At 38.0% G+C, this 14,229-nt stretch overlaps 1 protein-coding gene across 3 annotated transcripts; it reads right to left on the bottom strand.

The window, feature by feature from the left end:
* Positions 1–5,645, bottom strand: LOC126607150 (uncharacterized). Of its 3 annotated transcripts, none has more exons than XM_050274620.1 (15): positions 5,407–5,644; positions 4,956–5,245; positions 4,792–4,874; positions 4,275–4,375; positions 3,982–4,104; positions 3,689–3,758; positions 3,178–3,264; positions 3,025–3,090; positions 2,797–2,889; positions 2,461–2,517; positions 2,239–2,367; positions 2,052–2,142; positions 1,485–1,573; positions 862–1,055; positions 1–318 (listed from the first exon to the last, which is right to left on the bottom strand). In XM_050274620.1, exons 2-15 carry the CDS (start codon positions 5,173–5,175, stop codon positions 213–215), a joined length of 1,509 nt encoding a protein of 502 aa, XP_050130577.1. In that variant the 5' UTR covers positions 5,176–5,245; positions 5,407–5,644; the 3' UTR covers positions 1–212. The 3 variants fall into 3 exon arrangements, with proteins under 3 accessions (XP_050130577.1, XP_050130578.1, XP_050130579.1); XM_050274621.1 differs by having other exon boundaries at positions 4,792–4,871; positions 5,407–5,643; XM_050274622.1 differs by lacking the exon at positions 2,461–2,517 and having other exon boundaries at positions 5,407–5,645.
* Between the last annotated feature and the right edge of the window lie 8,584 nt (positions 5,646–14,229).

Raw genomic sequence — 14,229 nt, 5'->3', positions numbered from 1 at the left:
TAAATCACAAGGAAGTTATCAAGCCTCAAAATTTCAGAGCATTATCATAACATTTATGTTACAATGGTGAATCTAATACGACTATGAGAGTACATTTGTTCAACTGAAAAAAGAAAAAAAATAACATTCATGTTACAATGCTGATTCTTGACGTGCAACCACACAATTATACAACACCGGTTTACTGGAGTAAGCTGGATCTGGTTACGTCATCATGCTTGCACGACCTTATTAAGATTCACACCTTCCTCTGAGTTCTTCTCAGCCAATGTTTCAGCATGGTGCTCCAAGTATTCTTTGCTATTCATCTCTGTTAATCTGCACTCGTCAGTGGTTTCACAGTCAGTACTAGCAACGTTGCAATAAATAGAGATAGAGAACAACCAGATTGACAACTTTCATACAACCAAACTACGACGTCTCAATATAGACCTGTTCTTATCGATCCCGAAACCTTAAGCCACTTGTTTTTAGTTACAGTTATTTGGATTTAGGGTAGTAATCGGTTAGAATAGGACAGAAGCATGACGCAAAGATTCTAAACGAGATATTTTGGCTCCAGTTGTAAAAGGTTAGAATAAACAATGCATGCCGAGAAGAGGTGAAGGAAAGATTAACCCAAAATGAGTTCTTTTGATGACCAAAATTTTTTAAACACAACATTTTCTTTCCCGCCCTTCAATCCAAACCTTGCAAATTTCATCCAATCAAAGCATGCATATTTGCGAGAAAACTGTGAGAGTTGTCATGTAGTACTAGAAACGACACGTCAATGTGCAATAATAGACAAATGAGGCAGGTACAATGATAGAATTCAAGTTACAAACTAATTGCTATTATTTATTCTGCAGAGGAACATACCTACTAATGGTGCGGTCTTTAGCAAAACCCAATTCATTATCCACGCACAGTCCGGCATCATCATTTTTCCTTGACCTCGAAGAGGTTCTAGGTGCTATTTGTAGGGCATCAGAGATTGTCACTACCTTTTCAAAGAGTTCAAAGGGAGTTCCCTCAGCTGTACACAAAAGCCTGGCCTTGTTCTCGTACATCACCTGTGACCACATTAGTGAATAGAATAATTTAACACAGCTTATCTAATTTGGAATACTAAGACCCATGAGAGTGGAGAAAGCAATGGTGATTAAGCTATAACCCAAATGAAGTTGCAACAGTATCCTGTGAAGGATAACCAAAGACATGAACAAATCTTATTCCCAAATATCTCGGTTCCCGAGGTATTATTTCCAAAAGTTGTAACTAATATGGCCAACCTAATTATGAAGAAACAGAGCCACTTGATACTACGGTCTAGTGGTATTCCTCTTCACTTGTAAGTGAGAGGTTTTAGGTTCGATTCTCGCCAAAGGCAAGTCTAAACCACATTATTGCTAGCCCATTGTGAGGTTAAGCACACCACCCTCCCCATTAGTGTAGATAACATCGTTTGTTAAAAAAAAATTATGAAGAAACATAGAACATACATCAACTAGAGTGACAAACCGGTATGCAGCTGTTCTATTGTGGAGCCCAAAAACTGGGACACCCTCCAATGCCAAGGTATGGTAGTTCTCTGTAAAAAGGAAAATGAAGAACCTTTAAGAGAAGTTATTTTTGATTCTTGAAATACGAAATTCCCATATTAGGGTGTTTGGAAGCTCCTACTACTAAAAAAGAGCCAATAGTTTTAAGGTAATATGAATTTGTGCATCCAGGTAAAAATAAAATTTATAAAGGTTCACAAAGATCTATATCTATCATTCATAGTCGGATAAAAGGGAAATGATTTTTGAAACCGCGCAAATATTAGCCAAGAAAAAGGTAAGAGGTTTTAATAAACGTAAAATGAAAAACAGGGAAGTACGTTCCATTGCTCAACATCCAGATTTATGTTTTGCAGTTCCTATTCTTAAGTGTAGGAGTGCAGGAGGACAGAATACTAATTTGCATCCATACCACGACTCAACACAATGATGTCATATATCACTAACTAAAAATAAATTTAACATCCTAATTTGCATGAATTATCGACTCTGCTAGGTTTTACTTACTGCACAATCCAAAATAGTCTGCAGCTCCCAATGGTCTGTTACACAGTTCCTCAAAAGGAAAATACGCACATCCATTAGCACCTAGTGGAACCTGATATGAATTAAAGAACATATTCTCAGATCCAAAAACACATGACCATATAATATTCTCAGCATATGCCTCACCAAAAGGCAACCGAGAGATTACCTTTAACGTCCTTCCCATTACTACTTCAGCTTCTTGTGGAACAGCTTCATGTTCCCCAATCAATTGTTGAAAACTTTGCTTGAGAAATCCCGACAAATCTTTGCCAACAAAGTAGAAACCCTGCTCTGCCTGTAGTTAAGGTGCAATCATGAGATTAGATATTTATAAACATTAGGTAATATCACCTGAACATGTGGAATCTTAGTGGACTTGATATCCCACCGAAGTCAGTTTCCGGTAGTCTACTGCAGAACCAATTTCATGAACTACACATCTTTCCTACAGCCAAAATACCCCGCTGTTATGAAGTACAAACTAATTAACAGACTAGGAAAACATGATATAATGTTATGCACATGAGTACTGGTGCCAGATGTAAAACTTCAAAAAATGCATACATAAAACAAATTGTCTAGCACCAAATAAAACCCAGTTAAAGGTTTGGTAACTCCACAAGTGCCTTGGCAACATTTTATCGTTTTGTGGCAAACATATACTAAAATCACTGGTTTGAACCAATCTAATTACAAGCAGATGAGATCACACCCAGATACATACCTTCAAAGTCGCAATGAACGGAAGAAAAAGATCCCTCTGCAGTCCACCTTCATACAGCTTATCTGGAGCACGATTGGAGGTGGAAACAAGGATCTAAACTTGCCTCGCACAAAAAGTAAAATAAAAAACACAAATAAAAATCGAAACAAAGAAAATAGTATGAATCTGCATGATTCAGTGTACAAAAGGCCATGAGCACAAGAGAGTAAATGAAAGTAAACTACTTACAATACCATTATTGAATAGATGTCTAAACAGGCGATTTAATATTAATGCATCAGCAACATCTGTCACCTACGTAAGACCACAGGTCAATCAGTACAATAAAGGAACATAGTAAGATATGATTTTGAATCATATTTTCAAATACTAGCGCTCCACCATGAATTCATCCAGACACAACAAGATTGCCTCGTCCGATATCTCTCCTGCAACAACTTCAAGTGGATCTTCTACACCCTGGTGCTTCTGAGAAAATATATATCATCCATGTTAACCTTAACCGGGTAGTTGTATAAGACCTAGTACCAAAGAAACCAATGTCCAGAATGAAATGAACATTTGGTTCAAATATATGCGAATATTAACTGACTGAAAAAATGAGTTCCTAATCCTCAAGTATGAAAACCTGTTGTACTGTAAATGCACAGCTCTTATTTTGAAATAAAATCTCTCTTTTCAAAAATACTGTAAGAACAACCTGTTCGGATATCATCCATCCAGGGGCGGTGTACAAATTACTGAATGTTCTACTGTACATCATGATACATTTTTCGCAACGGGAACTAAACAATTAACCCTAAAAATTTTACCAAATACAGCCTACATTTGCATAAGAAGATATTTCTCAGATATGACAAAGGAAGTCCTTTTATCAAAAATTTCATCTTACTCGCAACGTTTTATGTACATTCAGCATGAAGTCATGAAAATGAATCCTCTTTTTCCTCCAGCTGCATTGTCTGAGAAACAAAAATAAAATTATTAGGAGACAAAGAAGACAATATGTGATGGACGGAAAGTTGGAGAAGTTAACATTCAAGAACAGAAATAAATAAATTTTGACAAACACCAAGATCCATTGTATTTACAAGGACTTTTCCTCAACGATTATAAACAATAGCGTCGCAATATCTAGAAAATTAAACAATAACATAACAAAAAAGAACATTCATTTAAACTTACAGCTGATCAAAAAACAAGTCCATCAACATGGTTTTACCGGTACCCACTCCTCCATACAGATAAAGACCTTTGACAGGTGAGGTTGAAGAATGTGGGATGAAATGATACCACAACCACCTACTCCTGTATATGGACAAAAAGATGAACGATTGGTAAATACTCCTAGACAGAAACAAATTAGAAGTAGGAAAAGAAAAAATTCAACACGAAGCTAATGGTATCATATACTGTACCAGCCTACAACTTGAAATTGGATCACAAGTGGTGAAATTAAACAAGTTATTGAAGAGTACCTTCCAGATTTTGTAGAAGTTGAATATCTATCCAACCGGCAGGCATTAGCTGATTGAACAAGTTCATCATAAAGCCTTTGAAGTTCTCTTAAGGTGTCTACCTACAAAAATTAGTCAGATAAAAAAAAGAAAAATAAATAGATAATGCATATAATTGCCTGAAGCGATAGTACAGTTCCTTCAGCTGTTATCCAACCAGAGCAACCCACATTTAACACAGGATTTACTAAATAAGACCGAAAGTTTAAATACTTTAAACCAAATTACGGGATAATTTCCCTCTAAATAAAGTGTCCATAACAAACATTATCTGTTCAACCAAAACAAATAAACAAACAAACGAACAGTATGTGAAAACGTGAAGCTGACTTCCAAGGTTTGCATGCACCGTCACTGTGCCATTTAGCACTTCAAATTTCAAATGAAGGAAGGTGCCAAACAGTTTTCATTCTGATCATTTCCTCATTTATCTATATGGAACTGATAAAGAATACACCCGATGAGTTGTTTTCCCTACCTGGTAGGCATCACCGTCAACAAGTTCCCCTGCAGCAATTCTTCGTTCATACTCAACTAGTGGCCCCGCTGTTTTTACATCTGCTATTGAACTCAAAACCATCAAAACTGAGACTATAATGCTACTTTACAAACTAAGACAGCCCAAAATACAAGAAGCACCACCATTAGTAACTTGAGCAGCATCAATTGACAGAGCTCTCGAGACCATAAGCGTGGGGTGTTGAAGTCTATCGAATTCAGCATTTTTAGCGAGTTGATAAGCAAACACAGCACGGGTGTTTGTCAACAGCTTCTGCCTTGTTACAAAACCACTTGAGTAATGACATGCTTGATGGCACAAAGCCAATCTACATTGGTGAAAAGATCGAGCAATTGCTCTCATTTTCTATCCAGGACTCCGATACGAACAGAGTTTCCAATAAACTTGCTTAATGTATCGAATTAACGAAACCCTGAAAACAATGTCATCCAACAATTTACAATTTATATATGGTAAGAAAAATATATTAATAATAATTACAAGTTACATAACATATTAAGCCAATAATTGTTCATGGATCATAACATCATTCCCCAATTAAGATAAATAAACAAAGTAAAAATAAAAACTCACCTGAAGCCCAGAACTGCTAGCTGGGTTTCTCAGATAGCAGCACGAGATGAAATTACAAGTTACAACAAAACTAGCAAATAAGTAATCCAAACCACAATTTCGTATAACCCAAAAGACAGGATCCTCATATTCCGACTTCTTAAAGGAGGCTGGCTGGATTTGGTTGGGTTTTACAACACAGATTACAGCACGTTTGCTTTCCCCTCTGAGCTGTTTAAGTTTGACCTTCTCATCGCGACATCGTCCTCATCATCTTTTTAACTTTTTTTTTTTTTAAATTTAAAATTTAAAATTTTTTATTTCTGATTTGGTTATGCGTATCCCAAAAGGATGGAATATTCTTCACATTTATGGAAAAACTTATTGCGTTTCTATGATCTTTGGCCTAAAACTTAAAATTTTTAACTTAGAAAATTTAGTTTCTGTACTCTATTTTCAAAAACTGAACTCAAGATTAACTAAAAAAATATAGTATATTCTCTAAAAACATAAAAAGAGTGAGTTTTTAAAGTTTTTAAACTTAAATTCATTCATTTATTTTCTCTTCCTCCTTCCCCCTTACTCTAAATCTATATCTCTCTCTTTTCTTTTTTCTTTCTCGTCTTTTTTTTTTTCTTTTTTACCTTTTTTGTCTCACCTCCAATCCGTTCTCTTCATTCTCTTGATTCTTGCTCTCACACCTCTTCCTCTTTATCTCGTCTGACCTTCTATCTTTTTTCTCTTTCCTTTAATCATCTCTTACTTTCTTTCCTCCCCTCTTCTCTTTCTCCTTCTCCCGCGACCCCTCTTTTTAGATTTTTTTGTCTATTTTTAATCGCAAACTAATCAAGTTTTTGAGTATTAAAGAAAATTGTTTTCAATAAATGTTCTTAAGAAATGTTTTGAGAAATGATAAAAAAAAAATTCAAATAGGATACCAAACATGCCTTTAGGTTTTAACTTATAAACAATTTTTCTACTCCAACCCTTCTAGCCTAAAATTTTAGCCCCAGATTGTTAAATAATGAAATTAGGCTAATTTTTTTTTTAAAAAAAAATTATGTAGACTATCCTAAATTAATTTTATGAATATTTTAACGGATTTAAATTCCGATAAATATTGATAAATCACTAAATCGATACATGAAACTTATGAAACACTATGGAAGAATATGAAAATCATGATAGAGATGTATAACACAAAATACATGACAAACACAAGACACACATAACACATATGAAACACATGATAGAGATGTATAACACATCAAACATGTGAAACACATGATACACACGAAACACATACCAAATACACACAAAACACATGAAACACAAGCCTACACACATGAATCACAAACCTTCAATCATCCTCTATTTAAGTATAGGTTGAATATCTAACCATCACACAACATATTCACCAATCTTCCAACTTTCAAAGTGTTTTTGTTTCCTCAAAATCATCAATATCTCATCAATGGATGATAGAAGAAAGCGTAGCTTGGTAATGCAGATGGCACAATACCAAGCAAGCCTTGCAACTGCGGATGCAGAAATGAACAATGAAGAACCCAAATTTGCAAACTCGCTTATGAAATATGATCACCATGCCAAATCTAGCTATCGTGGTTCTGTCTCCGGGTGTTCATTTGTGTAGTGTGATATAGAAGAGTGTCATGACCGGATGATGAAAGATTATTTCATCGAATGTTTGAGATATCTTCCTCATGATTTTCAGAGGCGGTATCGGATGAGGAGAAGACTTTTTGAAATATCCTTGAACGCAGTTGTCCATCACGACCACTACTTTGCAAGGAAGATAGATGTCGTAGGCCAATGATAGGAGCATATTTATGCGACTTAATTGGCTTGTTCTCGTGCTTTTACGTTGTGTTTCTTTAGTTATTTTAGTGTTTAAAGTCACTTTTGTGTGTTTTCAGATTCTAAGGCCAAAGTGTTCAAAATGATGTAATTTAGAGCTTTTGAGCAAAAGGAATGGATGAATTGAAGACTTGAAGAAATTAGGTTTCCTAATCAATGAAGGATTCCTAATCAACGAAGGATTCCTAATCAACGAAGGATTCCTAATTTAAGATGGATTCCTACTCACATGAGGAATCCTAGAAGAACAAGGATTCCTACTTGAAATAGGAAAGTTAAGCCAAGGTTTCCTACTTTGGTTTGACCTTTCCTAAATGTTCCTAAGTTTTATCAACTTTGAAGGCATCCTAAGCATTCTAGGACATCAAATACACATCTCTTGCACATTGTGAACCCTTGCCGCACCCCCTTGACATTTCCTCTTCCTTGCCGTGCAAGGGAGAGGGTTATTCCTAATGTGTTTTAGGACCTTGCCGCATATCCCCTTGCCTTTTCCTTTAATTTTCTGATTGTGTTTTCTATTTCTAGAAGCCTTAGACTTAATTTCTGATTACCTAAAATAACCTAGGGTTTTAATTCCTGAAATCCTTTAAATAAACTCCCTTTGTGCAGCCACAAATCATCCCCAATCAATCCCATTCACGCCAGAAACCAGCCACCACTTCTAGACGCGTCCATCCTTCACCATTCTCCATAGTTTCTGCCCAAAAACACTCCTAGCCGCACCATACATCCATCCTAAACACCATTCCACCCTTCTACACCGTCCATAACCTCCAAAACCCAATCCATACACTCACCCACTTGTGTGCCGTAGCAAGAAGGAAGAAGGAAGGATCCTTGGATGTTCAAGCTTCATTGTTGGTGCATTCTAGGTGTAATTTGTTTTATGATTTCATTGTGTAATTTCTTTTCCTTTCGTTTTGCTATGAACATGAGTGGCTAAACCCCTATTGGTTAGGGGTGATTTCAAAGCCATGACTATGTGTGCAATTTGATTTGATAAATTCCAATTATGAGTTCTTGAATCGTGAATGCAATTGGCTTAACTATTTGATTAATAACGTATTTGTGTTTGTTAATTAGGGGTCGACACTTAATTGGCATGCATAAATATGATGCTAGAGTATAAGGATGTTTCACATAATCGTTGCAAACTTATATTCATATGTAGTGAAGGTTGCTGGTCACAATCGCGTTAAGTTCAATTCCTAGCATGAGTGACATGATGTCATAGTTGCAAGTGCTTTGTCATTGCTTATGGTTTTCATCGAACGTAATGATCTTTGATCGTATCTCTATTATGATGTCATGTAGGGGACTTTTGAAGAATGTTTTGGGTTGTTGAATGATGCCATCCAATCCAATAATACAAGGAAAATCTGAGAGTTAGCTAGTAATGTCACGGTTAATTTGGGGCAATGTCGTTCATAATTCTATGAAGGAATAATTGGAAATCGAATCGTTTGCATATATGTCATGTGTGGAGAAAGAGCCTCTAACTAATCAATCATCCATTTAAACTCCCAAATTGTTTTACAATCTGTTTTAATTACAAAGTTTGTGTTTTGTATCAATTTCGTCAAAACTAATCTCCCCTTTATTACGCATCAAATTGATAAAAAGAGGGTTTAATTTGTGTGCTTATATATTACGCATCAAATTTTTGGCGCCGTTGCCGGGGATTAGCAACTTTGCTAATCCCTTGGATTGTTTTCTTTTCATTTATTTTATTTTGTTGAAGTTTCTGACCTTGTTTTGTTTCTTTGTTTTTAGGTACTAGTGCATGACTCGAAGTTCCCAACCTGTTCATGAGCATATTTTGGACTTTGATGACGATTTCGAGAGAACTATGAGAAGAAGGAGGAACCAACAAGAGTCTAACCCACCTAGCCCGGAACCTGACCTTGAAGAACAAGTTTTAGAAGAGGAGGAGGAACCCACGGCACAAGTGGGTGAAAGAGTGCAAGGCATGGCCATGGACAACCGTACACTAAAGGAGCTTTCCGCCTCAGGATTGGATAATGCCGCACCTTTGTGTATCCAATATCCCACGGCTGCTCAAGGTAAAACCGAAGAGTTCGAGTTAAAGTCAAGTTTGCTCCACCACATTCCAAAGTTCCATGGGCTGTCCATGGAGGACCATAACAAGCATTTGAAAGAGTTTGAGGTGGTTTGCTCAAGTATGACTCCGGTTAACGTCGACGAAAGTATTTTGAAGATGAAGGCTTTTCCATTCTCTTTGATGGACAAAGCCTAGGATTGGTTATACGAATTGGCTCCCGGAACAGTTACGTCTTGGGAGAGTATGAAGAGGGCATTTTTGGAGAAGTTCTTCCCAACTTCTCGAATCATCCTTCTTCGTAAAAAGATAAGTGGTATTCAGCAAGAGGAAGGTGAGTCTTTTCCCACTTATTATGAACGTTTTAAATCACTTGTTGCTTCTTGTCCACAACATCAGATGAAGGAGGAACTACTTCTCCAATACTTTTACGAGGGGCTCCTACCACTTGAACGTCAAATGCTCGATGCTTCGGCGGGTGGAGCATTGGTGGACAAAATGCCCATGGCTGCAAAAATATTGATTGCTAATCGAGCGTTGAACGCTCAACAATACGAGGGTGTAGGCCAAAGAGGACCCCCACGGCAACAAGTGCATGAGGTAAGTTCCACATCCAATATTCAATCTCAGTTAGCTAATCTTACTTCCATTGTTTCATAGATGGCCGAGGGAATGAAGATTCAAGGACCAATGGTGTGTGGCGTATGTTCTATCCAAGGACATGCCTCCGAAAAGTGTTCTTAACTCATTGAGAATGGTGGATGGGAGAGCGCTAATGCCATTGGGTTTCAAAGCCAAAATCAACCAAGAAACGATCCATATTCCAATACCTACAATCTCGGTTGGAGAGACCACCCAAATTTCAAGTGGAGGGAGCCACAACAATCCCAACCACAAGGAGGCTTTAGGCAACAACCCCCGGGTTTCTTCACCAAGCCATACGCACCCCCACATGTTCCCCAACAATCAGCCCCAAATGCTTCAGGTACATCTCTAGAAAATGATACACTTCTTAAGTTACTAACTAACTTGTCTCAGGGGCAAGAAAATCAAGCCAAAGCAATGCAAAACCAAGACAAGAGGGTGGATCATTTGGAGAAACAAATTGGGCAGATTGCAGATTTTGTAGGGAAGTTTCGAGACCAAGGCCAACTTCCTAGTTCTACCATTCCAAATCCAAAAGAAGGTTTCGAAAGTGCAAAAGCCATATTGTTGAGAAGTGGAAAGGAAGTTGGGACAGGTCCTACACCATCAAAATCAGGTCTTAAAGAGGATGAAAACTTGCAAATTGAAGAGGAAGAAGCAAACCTTTGCCACAAGCTTCTAGTACCCCAAATCTGTCCAAATCATCCAATAAGGGTAAGAATGTGTCAAATTCAGTTCCTACTAATGTTTTTCCTTCGAATGTTCCTTTTCCTAGTAGGTTTATGCAAACAAAGAAGGAGGAAGCTGAAAAGGACATTCTTGAGACATTTAGGAAAGTTCAAGTTAACATACCCCTTTTGGATGCAATCAAGCAAGTTCCGAGATACGCCAAGTTTCTAAAGGAGTTGTGCACCACTAGGAAGAGGATTTCGACCAAGGAGGTTGTAAAGGTAGGTGAAAATGTCTCCGCCATTTTGCAACGCAAACTACCCCCCAAATGCAAAGATCCGGGTAGTTTTACAATTCCTTGTGTCATTGGTAACACTCGCTTTGAATCTGCCATGTTAGACTTAGGTGCTTCTATAAATGTTATGCCATACTCAATTTATGCATCTATGAATTTAGGAGTGTTGAAAAATGATGGTGTAATTATACAATTGGCCGATAGATCTAACGTCTATCCAAAGGGAGTTTTGGAAGATGTTCTTGTGCAGGTCAATCACCTAATCTTTCCAGCAGATTTCTATGTTCTCAAAATGGATGAATCGGATCATGCCACTTCATTGCCCATCCTCCTTTGAAGGCCATTCTTGAAAACGGCCCGGACTAAGATTGACGTGTTTAATGGAACTTTGTCCATGGAATTTGATGGGGAAGTTGTTAACTTCAATCTTTCTGATTCTATTAAGTACCCTAGCGAGGACCATTCATGTTTCTCTCTTGATATAATTGACTCTTTGGCGCAGGGATATCTTGAAGATTTGAATGATGATGTGCTTGAAAAAGTCATTACAAGAGGCATGGAATTCAAAACCAAGGAGGTAGCACCTATGTTCAACCACGGCACACATGGATCACTTCATGCCGTGCCTTTTAGTGAGGAAATCAGTGAGATGGTTGCTGCCCTTGAGTTGTTGCCTACGCATGATGGTAAGTTTCCTAATCGTGAGTCAATTCCCATTTCGACTAACAAGTTGCTTTCGTCAATAATTCAGGCACCTATCCTTGAACTCAAACCATTGCTGAGTCGCTTGAAGTACATTTTCTTGGGGGAAAAAGAATCCCTACCTGCCATTATTTCCTCATCCCTCACGGCACAAGAAGAAGATAAACTAGTTCGAGTTTTGAAGGAGTTCAAATCTGCCCTAGGTTGGACCTTAGCCGATATCAAATGTATAAGTCCTACAACATGCATGCATCACATATTTCTTGAGGAGGGGGCCAAACCAACTAGAGAGGCTCAACGTCGTCTCAGCCCTCCGATGATGGAAGTTGTGAAAAAGGAGATAATCAAGCTCCTTGATTGTGGAGTGATCTATCCCATCTCCGATAGTCATTGGGTTTCACCTATCCAATGTGTGCCAAAGAAATCTGGAGTGACGGTTGTGGAGAATGCGGAGAATGAGCTTGTACCTACTCGTATTCAAACCGGTTGGCGAGTATGCATTGATTATAGGAAGATAAACGCCACCACAAGGAAGGATCACTTCCCATTGCCGTTCCTAGATCAGATGCTCGAAAGGTTAGCGGGTCATTCCTTTTATTGTTTTCTTGATGGATACTCTGGTTATAATCAAATCGTTATTGCCCCGGATGATCAAGAAAATACCACTTTTACTTGTCCCTTTGGAACGTTTGCATATCGACGCATGCCATTCGGTTTGTGCAATGCTCCTGCCACGTTTCAAAGGTGTATGGTTAGCATATTTTCTGATTATGTTGAAAGGATTATTGAGATATTCATGGATGATTTTAGTGTGTTTGGTAGTACATTTGATAATTGCTTGGATAATCTCACTTTAATCTTGAAACGTTGTGTTGAAACAAACCTTGTGTTAAATTGGGAGAAATGCCATTTTATGGTTAAACAAGGTATTGTTTTGGGTCATATAATCTCTGAAAAAGGAATTGAAGTTGATAAGTCTAAAATAGATCTTGTATGCTACTTACCCTCTCCTACTTTGGTGAGAGAGGTTCGTTATTTTCTTGGTCATGCAGGATTCTATCGACGATTTATCAAGGACTTTTCCAAGATTGCACAACCTCTATGCCGTCTCCTACAAAAGGAAGTGTCGTTTAAGTTCAACGAGGCGTGTGAGCAAGCATTCAACCATTTCAAGGACCTACTCACTTCGGCACCAATCATCACTCCACCAGATTGGAGCATTCCCTTTGAGCTCATGTGTGATGCATCGGATTATGCAATTGGGGCTGTTTTGGGTCAAAGGAAAAACAAGCTGCCATATGTTATTTATTATGCTTCTCGTACCTTAAATGATGCACAATTAAATTATTCCACAACAGAGAAAGACCTCTTGGCTGTTATCTTTGCATTAGATAAGTTTAGATCGTTTTTAATTGGCACTAAAGTCATTGTTTTCACTGACCATACAGCCTTGAAGTACTTGTTCACCAAGAAAGAAGCTAAACCTCGACTCATTCGTTGGATGCTTCTACTTCAAGAGTTTGATATCGAAATTAAGGACAAAAAGGGAAGTGACAATGTGGTTGCCGACCACCTAAGCAGGTTGGTGCGTGAGGAAGAGCCCATTCCCATTTCAGAAATGTTTCCGGATGAGCAACTTCTGTCCATTGAGGTAAGTACCCCTTGGTATGCCAATTTGGTCAATTATTTGGTGTCTAAGCAAGTTCCTCACACCTTAAACAAGTCCCAACGTGATAAACTTAAACATGATGCACGTTTTTATGTTTGGGATGACCCATATGTGTGGAAGTACTGCCCAGATCAGATTGTTAGACGATGTGTACCAAATTCTGAATTTAACTCCATTCTAGCCTTTTGTCATTCTTATGCATGTGGGGGTCATTTTGGCACTCAAAGAACAGCCCTTAAGGTGTTAGAATGTGTTTTTTATTGGCCTACATTGTTTAAAGATGCTAGAATGTTTTGCTTAACATGTGATAGATGTCAAAGGACAGGTACCATTGGTGCTAAGGACCAAATGCCGCAAACCCCTATCTTCAATGTTGAAATTTTTGATGTTTGGGGTATTGATTTCATGGGTCCCTTTCCTTCTTCATTTGGTTTCACTTATATTTTGCTTGCGGTTGATTATGTTTCCAAATGGGTAGAAGCAAAAGCTACCCGTACTAACGATTCTAGAGTGGTTTCAGATTTCATCAAGTCTAACATTTTCTCTAGATTTGGGATGCCGCGGGTGTTCATAAGTGATGGAGGCTCACATTTATGCAATCAGACCATTGAGGCACTCTTTAAGAAGTACAATGTCAAGCATAGGGTTTCAACACCTTATCACCCTCAAACAAGTGGCCAAGCCGAAGTTTCAAATCGCGAAATCAAGCAAATCTTGGAAAAGATTGTGGGGCCAAACCGGAAGGATTGGAGCATGTGCTTAGACGATGCATTGTGGGCGTACCGAACTGCCTACAAAACACCCCTAGGGATGTCTCCATTTCGGCTAGTCTATGGCAAGCCATGTCACTTACCCGTGGAACTAGAGCACAAGGCGCATTGGGTTGTGAAAACATTCAATTTGAACTTAGATGCTGCTGGAATT

The sequence above is a fragment of the Malus sylvestris genome, chromosome 16 (assembly GCF_916048215.2).
Source record: "Malus sylvestris chromosome 16, drMalSylv7.2, whole genome shotgun sequence".
NCBI classification, from domain to species: domain Eukaryota; kingdom Viridiplantae; phylum Streptophyta; class Magnoliopsida; order Rosales; family Rosaceae; genus Malus; species Malus sylvestris.
The sequence above is the reverse complement of the archived record's forward strand: the minus strand, read 5'-3'. Positions and strand labels throughout refer to the sequence as shown.